At 44.9% G+C, this 12412-nt stretch overlaps 1 protein-coding gene and 1 long non-coding RNA gene across 7 annotated transcripts in view; both read left to right on the top strand.

Annotated features, from left to right (window-relative positions):
- The window catches only part of HIVEP1 (HIVEP zinc finger 1), a 148294-nt gene extending 141191 nt beyond the window's left edge, over window positions 1-7103 (top strand). For all 6 annotated transcript variants that reach the window (XM_042985712.1, XM_042985707.1, XM_042985710.1 and 3 more), the window contains 2 exons: window positions 3378-3889; window positions 5163-7103. In XM_042985712.1, the coding sequence (XP_042841646.1) occupies window positions 3378-3889; window positions 5163-6341 (1691 nt within the window). In that variant the 3' untranslated portion in view covers window positions 6342-7103. The remainder of the gene's footprint in view (window positions 1-3377; window positions 3890-5162) is intronic.
- A 453-nt stretch (window positions 7104-7556) lies between these two features.
- LOC122238349 lies at window positions 7557-11624 on the top strand. The gene is made up of 3 exons (XR_006217258.1): window positions 7557-7754; window positions 10422-10567; window positions 11316-11624. It is a non-coding gene; the product is annotated as an uncharacterized LOC122238349 (long non-coding RNA).
- Window positions 11625-12412: the final 788 nt, after the last annotated feature.

Raw genomic sequence — 12412 nt, 5'->3', positions numbered from 1 at the left:
CAAGCAATTAAAACTTTACAGAAAGAATCCTTATTCTGCTTCTGATACTCTTCAGCTTTTTGTGTCGATCCACATTCCCTTCTGAGCCCGTATCCTCTCTGCCCAAAGAGTTTCCTTGAACATTTACTGTCAAGTAAGTCTACTGGCAGTGAATCCCCTCCGTTTGTATTTTTCTAAGAAAGTCTGCATTTCTCCTTTGTCTTTGAACACTGTTTCCGTTGAGCATAGAACTCTGGGTTTGGCCATTTTCTTGTTGTCATTGTTACTTTGTTTTTCATTTGTAGCATCTCACTGCCTTCTCCGTCACCTGTGTCCAGCTCTCAGCTGAAATTCCCACTGGACACTGCGGGTGGTCCACAAGCCTTTAACCCATCAATTAGTTTGAATTCTCTGATGCTTCTGACATCTGTGTCCTATCCGACTGGTTCTGATTGCTTTTTCTCTTCTGCATACGTTTTTTTTTTCCTGCCTTTTTGTATGTCTCGTAATTTTTGTTACGAGAGCTAGACATCTTGTGTAAGACAGTGGAGACTACGTAAATAGGCTTCCTGCCTCTTGACAGGTGTGCCTCTCCTGCCGGGCCTTTAGTGTGGGCATCAAGAGTTTTCGTAGTTAGAAGTGGGGCTGCAGGTGTGTGATACGTTATAGATACGGCAGGCTTCCAGCACCAGAGGCTTCGGATTCCTCTAGACTTAACTTGTCTTTGGGGGAGGAGGGGTTGATTAGGAGGGCAATGCCCATTTCAGTCCCAGTTTTAGGTGTCTCAGTGAGTGTCAGTCTACACATTCCCGTTCATCTTCTGTCCCTCTCCCAACAGTTTTCGGCTGTTACCCGTTATGTAAAAGTCTTAGCTTGGCACTTAGGGGTGAGGAGGAGGACAGGATGCCCTCAGGTTCCGATTCAGCCTCAGACTCCCACACGCGCCATGCTTTTAGGTTTCTGGGCCGTGGCGCTTGTGTTCTCCCACCACTCCCTCAGCTGTTGTGGGGGACTCAGCTGGTAATCTTGTCCTTCCTCAAGGAGTAGAGCTGTGTTTTTTCTCCTGTTCATCCCCTCTACCCACTGCAGTAAGTTTTCACTAGGTTCCTAAGGGCAGCAGTGCTTGTGCCCTTCCCTCCGCAGTGTTTTTCCCTAAAGGAGCGAGAGGAAGTGGATCCAGGTGGAATGTCTTGTTCCTTCTCTCTGGCTACGGCGCCTGTCCCCCAGATCTGGACAACAGGGGATACTTCACACTCTTTCCTGTGAGGACTTGAATGGGGTTCATGGCACAGAGCCTGCAGGAAAGAGTAGCTTCAGAGGATTCACACAACGCGGGCAGTCCATACTTGGCTCTGACCAGCCTATCATCTGTTGAGCTGAACCCTCCTGGCCAGTGTCCCATCGCACACACCCCAGATGATGCTGGCTTATGTCTACTCTCTTCCCACAGACACCGTCTCTGCTTACGGTTTGGAGTGTTTGATTGACGGGGACCTCAGCTTTATAGGGAATACTGAAAAAGTCATCAATATGAAGATAGCCTTGTTTGTTTGTTTGTTTAAGATAGAGTAATAATTTTTAAGTGAAAGCACATCTCACCCTAGTTAGACTTTGGAGCTGGGCTCGCCTCTGGTGAAGTCAGCCTGTCTGGTAACCTGTTCCCTGGTCATCTCATGTCTTTAGATTTTCTTTCCCACTTTCCCCTCAGTCTCTTAAAATATGTCTGACTCGGCACTGTTGGAGCAAATTCAAAACAAATTGGGAGTGACTCCAATTTTAGAATTTCAACCATCTGATAGGGGTCAGGAGAGCTATCTGTGAGGCAGGGGGCAGGCCATTTACCCAGAAATCACCCATTCCATCTCTAGCACGGGCGCCTGGTGGGATTCAGGATATTACCATTATTTCATAGCAAAACCAGCAGAACCCTCAAAGCAAAAAGCATATGAAATCATGTGTTAAAGTAACCTAAATGAATGTGTTTTGTCCTTGAATGTTTTAATTGTAAAAGTAACGTGCTTGAGATCAACAGCAGAAAAGTTCTAGTCCATTCCATCCTCTTGAAATAATCAGCCTCCAACGGTTTGGTGTCGATCCTTTGAGACTTTTCTCTAAGAACTTGGTAGTATAGAAGGAATAGTAAAATCAATTAATACGCAGACCATTTGGGATATGCAGGAAGCAAACGTGTTGCTTATTTCCCTATTATTTTTCCTGCTCAGAAAGTATACATAAATGCAGAATGTTAAAAGTATGCATAAATGACAGAATGGTTCACAACTAAGCTGAATACATTCTGATACCTTCTTTATTATAGCTCAGCGCCAGAGATTTGGGGTAGAGGTGTTGCATTCATCCGCCATTTAACTTTTTAAAAGTTTATTAGCTTTCTAAGGGAAAGAACCTCTAATTTTGTGAGATTCTGAACAGATAAAAATTTAAATCCAGTTTCCACATGATCTTACGAGAATTAAGAAACTATTCCCTGGACCTTCCTGAATCTTCTTTGTTAAACACGGTCCCGTGTGACGTTATGAGGCTGATACTAATGACTCTTATTAGTTATGGTTCCTCTTCCTGTGAGGAGCGAGTTGGATTACCATAGGGAAAAAATGACAGGAAAATTTAGCACCTCTCTTAGCGAAAAGAAAAGAAAAAGGGAGAAGTCTTAAGTCCTAGAGAGTATTACTACCCAGAGCACAATGGAAACCTCTCTAAAACACTATCCAAATATCAGTTCACATATTTCATAGAATTATCAAATAAAGTTATTGGGCTCACACATCCAAATGCCATCAGTTTGTTTTGCTTTTTGTTTCAGTTTGTTCAAAAGAGAGGCAGAGAAGTAGCTAGAGCTCAGGAAGAGTTGTGTTGAACTCTGTCAAATTTTTTATATCTTCCCGTCTTCTTTAATGGTTGAGTCCTTCACGGGCTCTGTGCTGACAGCTCAGAGCCTGGAGCCTGCTTCCGATTGTGTGTGTGTCTCTCTCTCTGCACCTTCCCTGCTCGTGCTCTGTCTCTCTCTGTCACTCAAAAAATAAATAAACGTTGAAAAATAAAAAAAAAAATAGTTGAGGCCTTTATTTCTGATTTTCTTGGTATATTATCCTCACCTGCCTAACCTCCCGAGGCCCATTTCACATTCTGCGTCCCTGACAAGTGTACTGGCCATGCCACTCTCTGTCAGCGCCCTGCTTGTCTGATTCCTGGCCCGACTGACTTATTCTCCCCCCTGCCACCCCTCCTCGGCTAAACTGGAGACTTTCTGTGAGTAGGGCCCTTCTCTGTTACGGTCCTCGCAGCATTGCCAAGCTTATAAAAACTAAAAGAAAATAAAAGGCTGCACCTGTCCACATGCGAAACATGCTATAACATCGCCCCTCGGTTGTTTTTATTAGATGAGAAGCAAAGATTCGGTTTCGAGCGGTCTGGGTATGACCTTGAAGAGTCGGATGGCCCGGATGAGGACGATAACGAAAATGAAGATGACGATGAAGACAGTCAGGCTGAATCTGTCTTGTCAGCGGCTCCCTCCGTTACGGCCAGCCCGCAGCATCTTCCGTCTAGAGGTGGCCTCCAGGATCCTGGGAGCACAGAGGAGGACGTCAGGATCGCCGACTGCTTTTCTGGGGCGCACACGGACCCGATGGACGTTCTACCCAGAGCCTTGCCCACCAAGATGACCGTACTTAGCACGGTGCAGTCAGACCACAGCCGGAAGACGGAGTCTCCGGTGAAGAGCGGGCCGCTCGCCGCAAAAGACGGAGAAGAAACGGCTGCTCCCGTCGACTCTTCCAGGTCACCTGAGGCCGCGCCCAGGTCCCCGTGTCACCAGATGTCTGTAGACTACCCTGAATCAGAAGAAATTCTGGGAAGTTCTGTGGCCGGAAAGAACACTACTTTAACCCAGGTAAATGTCTTGTTGTAGGGTTTCCCCACAGGGGGATCCTCATGGCTCAAGAAAATAATGTACTTAAGTTTTTGTTGTTGTTTTTTTTTTTTTAATTTATGGCTAAGTCGGTGGGTTCAAGCACAAGTTTTGGTTGTATTTAAAGGCAAAGGACTTTATTTATGCCCCCTGGATTCTTGCTAGGTATTTTAATCAGAGGTCACATGTTACTTCACATAAATCTGTGAAAGAACCAAATGGTTCTCTAAAACTACACTCCTTTTTAAAAATATATATGTTCCAATTGGGAACCTGACTCTTGGGACCTATTTATCCCCCTCGCTTGCCCTGAATTGCTTTTCCAGTGGCATCGATTGATGTGACGGATCTGTGCTAAATTATCCAAACGTTTTGCACTTTGCCCCTGTCGACACGACAGCGACCAGTGTCTGTGGCAAAGTTAATGTGGCCCCCAAAAATGTATCAAGAAGTTCACTTTGCTTGAATGATGAAATTGCTGTGACAGCTTGGGAAAGCTTCCTGCCGGAGAACCAGCTCGGGGCCAGACACGGGCCTGCAGAAAGCCACCCTCCGGGTGCTTTTTACCCCTGGTGGCTCATGAGGAGTGTTTAATTCTATGCCGAATATATTCATCCCACTGACCTTTTAACGTCTCTTACCTTCTCTTACGTCTTGTATGTATTGACGATGGCCATAGGGTTTATTTCTGAATGTGGCAGATCTTGGTTTGCTAGGTAACACTGGAGAAAACGAAAAAGTCTGTGAAAGCTCAGATTTCTATAGGCTATTCTAAATGAATATAATTTAACATAATTGCATTAATATTTAAACTATACTTGATATTTAAATTAAATTACTTCCAGACTGGTCACCTGTGTTCTCAGCTTCTCTATCCCAGATCACTTACATACCTGCCAGTGCCTGGAAATCTGATTTTCAGTAGACCTTTCACAAACATAGGAAGCAAGGGAGGGAGGGAGGGAAGAGGTGAAGGTAGGAAAAGAGGGGAGGGGAGGAAGGGAAAGGAAAGGGAAAGGGAAGGAGGAAATTTGTAAAACTGCAAAGTATTCCATGAAATGCGTTGCTGTTCCTTGCCCTAGAGATTAAAGACATAATAGATTTTTTAGTTGGGAATTTCTTTTTTATAACGAAGACATCATTTTTTAGCAGGCCTGTCATTTTTATGTGAATATACATGCCTTCTCCTCGTTAGGAAGAGGAGATTTTACGCTGGCAGTTTCGCTGGAAAGGGGTTTTGTCTGTTGTCTTCCAGGGCACCGCTTGCGTGCGACGACCCCCTCCCGCCGCCGAGCGCGGCCCGCACACAGCAGTGGGGGCTCCCTCAGGGGCCTCGCCTCAGCCTGACGCCCAAGAGCAGAAGCAGCAAGTGACCCTCCAGACCCCTCCGGGCCTGCCCTCTCCCCAGACTCATCTGTTCAGCCACCTCCCTCTGCATTCTCAACAGCAGTCCAGGACACCTTACAACATGGTTCCAGTCGGGGGAATCCACGTGGTCCCCGCCGGCCTCACGTACTCCACGTTCGTGCCCATCCAGGCGGGGCCGATGCAGCTCACGATCCCCGCCGTCAATGTGATTCACAGAACTGTGGGCCCGCCCGGGGATTCGGTCGCAGAAGTTTCCGGCGCTCCCAGCCCCGCCGGAGTGGCCGAATTGAGCGGCGTGGTGCCGTGTATTCCCATTGGCCAAATCCGCGTGCCGGGCCTTCAGAACCTCAGCACGCAGGCCTTGCAGCCGCTGCCGTCGCTGGGCGTGGAGACCGTCAACATCCTGGGCCTGGCCAACGCCAACGTGGCCCCGCAGGTGCACCCGCCGGGGCTGGCGCTCAGTGCCGTGGGCCTGCAGGTTCTCACCGCAAACCCCTCCCCGCAGAGCAGCCCCACCCCTCAGGCGCACATTCCAGGCCTCCAGATCCTGAACATTGCCTTGCCCACTTTAATCCCCTCTGTCGGTCAAGTGCCCGCCGACCCGCCGGGGGTTCCCGAGATGCCCCCTTCCCAACCCAGGGCGCGGGAGGCGCCCCCCAGGCCGACTTCGGGAGCCGGCGCAGATCAGGGCGGCGGGGCCACGTCTCCTCAGGGGTCCCCCCAAGTCCAGCGGGAAAATGCAACACACGTTCTAGATGCGTCTGCCCCCGCGAGAGACCCCGGCCGGCCCGACGGCTCAAGGAAAGCGGACGCCGGCAAGGCCGCCGCCGTGAATCACGTGAAGCCCAGGCACGAGCTCGCCCCCCTGCAGGGCAAACCAGCCGCCTCCGCCGAGCCTCTGCTGCAGGTGCGTCCCGAAGCTTCCCTGGAGCCTTGCGGCCTACGGACTCGCTCCCCAGAGGGGCAGGTGCCCGGGCCCGCAGCGCCGCCCCGAAGGCAGGCCACCGCGCAGTTCAGCGACGTGAGTAGTGACGACGATGAGGACAGGCTCGTGATCGCCACCTAGTGGGCCTCGACTTGGGGGGGGTTTGGTTTGGTCTGGGGTTTTGGTGGGGTTGGTTTTGGGTTTTTTTTGTGTTTTTTTGGTTTTTTTTGTTTTTTTTTTTATATATAACACTTAAAGGTTTCTTTGAAAACCCTCCTTTCCTTAAAGCACATTTTTCTGACATAAACTCATGACTAATCTTTGTGCAATCATGAACTTTTGACCAATAATTGTTGTTTTGTGTCCGCTCCAGCCATTTTTGTACATGTTGTATAGACACTTGTGCCTTTTAGGAGTTTATGTTTAGAAGCTGTACAGATTGTTGAATATCTATATACATAAAATATATATTATATATGTATATGAAAACCAGGTAGTTATTTGTGTTTAGAAAGAAAAAAAAAACCCTGTCAAATAAATCAAATGATTAAATTATATGTTGCACTGTTAAATATAAATTTTTATGGCTGTGGGGCAGAGTTTCTGTGTATAAATTAGTATGTAAACTCCATATTTATTGTATTCATATTAGTCTTTGAAAATGGGTCTGTCCTTCCTGTGTAAGACAGTAACTTTACACTTCAGACAGATTTTCTGTGTCATGAAATGTTTCAGTAAAATATTGTTTACTGACTTTACTTTTGCTTCACTTGTGCCTTCTTTATATATTTGGTGATCAGTAATCTGTGTTCCGAAAATAGCCATAGGTCACATTCTGTCTACGCTCAGCCTCACCCTTAGTTTTGAGAAACGGGGGCTTTACTGGTGTTACTGCCGTGCGAAACTCCGTGAAACCCGCCCAACTGTGAGTAGTAACTTCATAGGCATGAACTCCTAGAAGGTTCGCTACTTAGAACTCTTTTTGTAAATGCATATGGCACAGAGCCTGGAATGGGCAAACTTCCTCAATGCAGGTGGGACCATTTCTGGTAAGCAGAAAATAAGTTACCAAAACAGTTGTCCTGAGAACTTGGCTGAGGCCCGTGCTCCACTCCCAGGTCTGTCCAGTAGCCACGGACTCTTTCTTTCCCTCCTAATAAGTCCTGTTTTTTTACGCTCCGAGAGTTCTCTGACCAGTACCGAACCACGGAGGGCCCAAGATTTACAGAAGAACCAAATTCAGACTTTGAATTATTTACGTGATTCTCTTTAGAAATGATGCTTTCCTGTCCTGGGAAGCTTAACTGTCCTTACTCATTCAGAAAAAAATTCAGTTACCTTGGCAGCGATTGGCATTATGACCTAAGCGTTACAGATGCTGGATCTGTGAGAACGTGTTTTAACGTTGGAATTGAGTATGTCGCACATCGTGAAGGCAGTGCATTCACATTTTTTAAAGGCGGCCTCCTTTGTGGGGATACCAGGGCTCTGAAGCCGTTGAGACCACAGACTGTTTGGGGGAAGTATTCTAAGGAGTTTGGAGACCTGCTATTGGTGAGCCCCCGCTTCCTGTGACTTTGGGAAAGGCACCTGCCATCTCGGTCGGCATGCCCTAAACCTAAATTATCTCTAGAAGGCACTCTGGCCACAGCAGGCTCTGATAGGTCTGTGATGCTTTTGACGCATGCTTAAATTTTTATTTACACTTACCGACAGATTAAGTACCAAAATTCTCTCAAAAATATAAAAAAACAAACTTTATATTTCAAGATAGATTTGAAAAGAATCCTAGAAACTTCTGTTATATCCATCTATCAATATGGTTGTTGAAAATGAAGTCCATTATTCATCAAATACCTCAAAATTACTGTTTTAACTTCATGTCATGCTTTCTATTACACTTTTTGTTGTACTTGGCCAAAAATTTTAAAGCAGTGTAACATTTTTATTGTGTAATCACATTTTAGGTATGTATAACTTCTCTAAATTCAAAAGTAATGCTCAGAATTTCAGGATTGGGTTTTTCTTTTTAGTTTGTAGAGGGAGAATTTTCTTAATTTTCCTACATTTAACCAAATACCAAATGTTGTGATATAATTGGATGCCCCCTTGAGAATTTTACCTAATGCTGCCATGTATCTTAAGCTTCTTTTGCAGTCTTGACTTTTTAAGATTCATTACATTATACACATACCTTTAATATTAGTGACTTTAGTACTCTAATGTGGCTTGCAAATATTTTGCTGGCATTTGAAATATACAGCTAAGTAAGAAACATTACCTAAGTCTGAGCCATTATAACCTAAGTGTGAGCCATTATATTTTGAAATAGTTATGTAAACAAAATACAAGGAAATAATGTTGAACACTTTCTGCAAAGTCATCTTTTCCTAAGGAGCATTGTTATTCTTAAATATGCGTGACTTTCAAATGATGCAATCCAGACAGCTAGTGAGACTACATGTGACTTACTCTCTTGTACTGTCATGAAAGAGACAGGTCACTAGAGACCGAGAGCACAATGACCATAGCAAATCCCGATGATGTTATTAGCAAAACAGTTATGCGTTTATGAAAAGCATAATGTGAGTCAATTCAGTATCTTCTTTTATGAACCCACAGCAATGTCACTCTCAGAAGTGTTGTAGCTAAAGAGCCAAAGGTCTGGGGTGCCTGGCTGGCTCAGTTGGTAGGGCACGTGACTCCTGATCTCAGGGTCGTGAGTTCGAGCCCCATGGTGGGGGTAGAGATTAAAGAAAATAAATAAATCTCCCCTAATAAAACTTCTAAAAAAAAAGTTCATCTTTCTAGTTTTCAAAAGTTGCTAGATCCATTTTATGAAAATGTTGAGTTAATGGACATCAGTGACATTCAAGTAACTTGTTTTCATTCTTTCAACTTTAGGCTATAATGATACTTAATGTTTTCAGAATGATAATTAACTGATAATATTTCATGTAGAGGTTTTGTTTCTCATTTTTTTTAATACAACTGTGACTTTCATTTCACTTCACAGAAACAGTATAAATAATACTCTTAATCTCTAATCTGAATTTTAAATGATAGGGCTTAACAAGGATTATGGAGATGTTCATTATTTTTGTTGGAAGACTGTTGATATTTCTTGATGTGTGCTCAGGTCAAAATATAACATCAATGAGCTTCTTAACTTTTCTGTTTTTAAGCTTACACTTTGAGATCAAGTTTAAGCCACACCAAAAGGTGACTTTTATTAAAGTAGTTTTGTCTCAAAACTACCTATCCATTCTAAACACGGGATATTAAATCTAAGACAAGAATCTTCTGCCGAACTGATTTCCCATGACTTGGAGTTATCTCTTTAACCGTCAATGAAGGTTATTATTTATATATTTATCTTTTAATGACCCTGACTCTCTGCCGTCATTACAAGAAGAAATTTAAAGCAAAACTGGTAAAACATTTTTTTTCTACAAATTATGTAATCTGAAAGTCATGAGGCTTTTAAGTATATCGGGTTCATCTAGAACCTTGAATACATACAAGGTTCTGTGCAGGCACTGTAGACATAAGAGTTAAAGCAGAGATATAACCCACTCCTTGGTGTTCCCTCTCCTCTGAACCAGGCTCAGGTCCGAAGCAGATTTAGGCATCCAAAACCCAGCACTTGTAGTAAGTACCAACAAACTCCAATACTATGCAAGATACAAAAGAAATTAGAAAGCACGTTTTCTACCCCAAAGGAGCATGCTTGCTTAAGACTTAGGCCATATAAACTAGAGAATAATACCAGACCACACGTATCTTAGAAACCACAGACTGTAAACATTTTGAGAGTTAAGAAAGTTTTTATCTGCAGTAATTAGCGATTTGTCTATGTTAGGGACTGCTGTATTTTGAAGAAGGGATGGGATTTGGGGCTCTAGAGATAATGCTACGCAGTACAATAAAAATAGCTGAGATGACTCTGTGACTTAAAATCGTGCCTGGTCTGCTGACAGCTCGGACCCTGCTTGGGATTCTCTCTCTCCCACTGCCTGCTCACTCTCCTGCACTCTCTCTCTCTCTCTCTCTCTCTCTCTCAAAATAAATAAACTTTAAAATAAATAAAATTGTGTCTGGGAACCAACCTAAGTGGAAAAGAGGCTTCGCTCGGCTTTCCACAAATATTTAGCACCGAGAATGTAGAGAGCACTTTGGAGATAGGAATTAAATGCAAACTAAATAGCATCTATTCTCTAGGAGCTTACGTCCTAGTAGAACAAGTACAAGGCGCAGAGGATCTCAAGAGGCGAAGGAGCTTCACCTTCCGCGGGTTCACGGGTTCGGTCACCGCAGCCTACCTCGGCCCAGAAGCAGGTGGTCTCCCTCTGGCCCACCCCCAGCAGGTCAGTAGTGGTGCCCGTGTCTTTCACCTCCCTCCATCCCCTCTCATCATCACAAGGGGGTGCATATGGTACAGGAAGATCTTTTGAGAGAAAGCAACCACACACCTGTTTTCCATTTTGGTATACTACAATGGTTCTATTTTATCATTAGTTCCTGTTGATCTTCTAATGTGCCTCATTGATAAGTTACACTTTTTCACAGGCATGAATGTATTGGAAAAAAAACATCGTAAATAGAGGTCAGTACTACTCTGTGGTTTCAGGCGTCCACTAGTAAGGGGATATGTATATAACCAAGAGCATTAGAACAAATAAGGAAGAGCTCCTGGTTAAATTGATCAGGGAGTGCTTTATGGAGCATGTGACATTCCAGCGTGGCCTCGAAGGGACTTCACTAAGCCAAAACGATAGAAGGGAAGGACATCACCGACAGAGAGGATGTGGTTAAGATTTATCCCTACTATGTCCTGTTTATAATCTCATTTAGGGGCACCGGGGTGGCTTGGTCAGTTAAGCCAACCTCGGCTCAGGTCATGATCTCTCGGTTCGTGAGTTCGAGCCCCGCGTGGGGCTCTGTGCTGACAGCTCAGAGCCTGGAGCCTGCTTCCGATTCTGTGTCTCTTCCTCTCTCTGCCCCTCCCCCACTCACATACTATCTCTCTCTCTCTCTCTGTCTCAAAAATAAATAAGCATTAAAAAAATGTAATCTCATTTTAACCGAGGCAAGTATTATTCTCCCATTTTATAGACAAGAAGGCTGCGTCTCTCATTGTTTTGCATCTTCATCATGCTGGTGCAGGAGTGGTATTTAAAAAGTTTGTGTGACAACAGCGTTGCACGTAAGCAATGGTGCAGGAAGCGTGAAGAAGAATCCAGACGAAGGGAGCCGACGGTGTTTCAGTGGTCTAGCAAGAACCCAGCAACGCCGTGGTAATATTGTGAAGAACAAGGGACAGAATTGAAGATGATTAAAAGTGTGTGGGCTCGGGGCACTTGGGTGGCTCAGCGGGTTAAGCGTCCAGCTCTTGGTATGGGCTCAAGTCATAATCTCCCAGTTCATGAGTTCAAGCCCCACATCGGGATTCTTTCTGAGATTCTCTCTCTTCTCTCTCTGTCCCTCCTCAGCTCTCTCTCAAAATAGATAAATAAACTTAAAAGATTAAAAAGAAGTGTGTGGGCTCTTCAAGTGGAAAGGGCACCCGGTGGGTCAGAGTCCTTTCTTTAATGTGCTAATAATTCAGCTCAGGAACTGGCAATAACAGGACAGAAAAGTGAGAGGGAAAGGAAGTAACGCCGGGAGCATGAAGGTAGACACACAGTACCCGTTACCAAGCTGACCACAGTTCTTTTTAATTGGAAGACTCAATAAAATTACAGAAGACATTTGTTGACAATTCAGATAGATGAGGATCAATGTCCAAGAAGATTGGGCCAACTGTAGTGAGGGGCTGGATGTAAGACAAAATTTAACAGGAAAAAATGAAACTGCATTTAAAAATGTGGCCGTTTGGGGGGGCGCCTGAGTGGCTTAGTTGAGTGTCCGACTTTGGCTCAGGTCATGATCTCGCGGTCTGTGAGTTCGAGCCCTGCGTCGGGCTCTGTGCTGACAGCTGGGAGTCTGGAGCCTGCTTCGGATTCCGTGGCTCCCCCTCTCTCTGCCCCTCCCCCGCTCATGCTCTGTCTCTCTCTGTCAAAAATAAACATTAAAAAAAAATTTTTTTAAATGTGGCAGTTTGGGGGTGCCTGGGTCGCCTCTGACTTCGGCTCAGGTCATGATCTCAGGGTTCATGGGTTCGAGCTCTACTTTGGGCTCTCGGCTGTCACCACAGAGCCTGCTTGGGATCC

The sequence above is a fragment of the Panthera tigris genome, chromosome B2, assembly GCF_018350195.1.
Source record: "Panthera tigris isolate Pti1 chromosome B2, P.tigris_Pti1_mat1.1, whole genome shotgun sequence".
Lineage (NCBI taxonomy): Eukaryota > Metazoa > Chordata > Mammalia > Carnivora > Felidae > Panthera > Panthera tigris.
The sequence above is the reverse complement of the archived record's forward strand: the minus strand, read 5'-3'. Positions and strand labels throughout refer to the sequence as shown.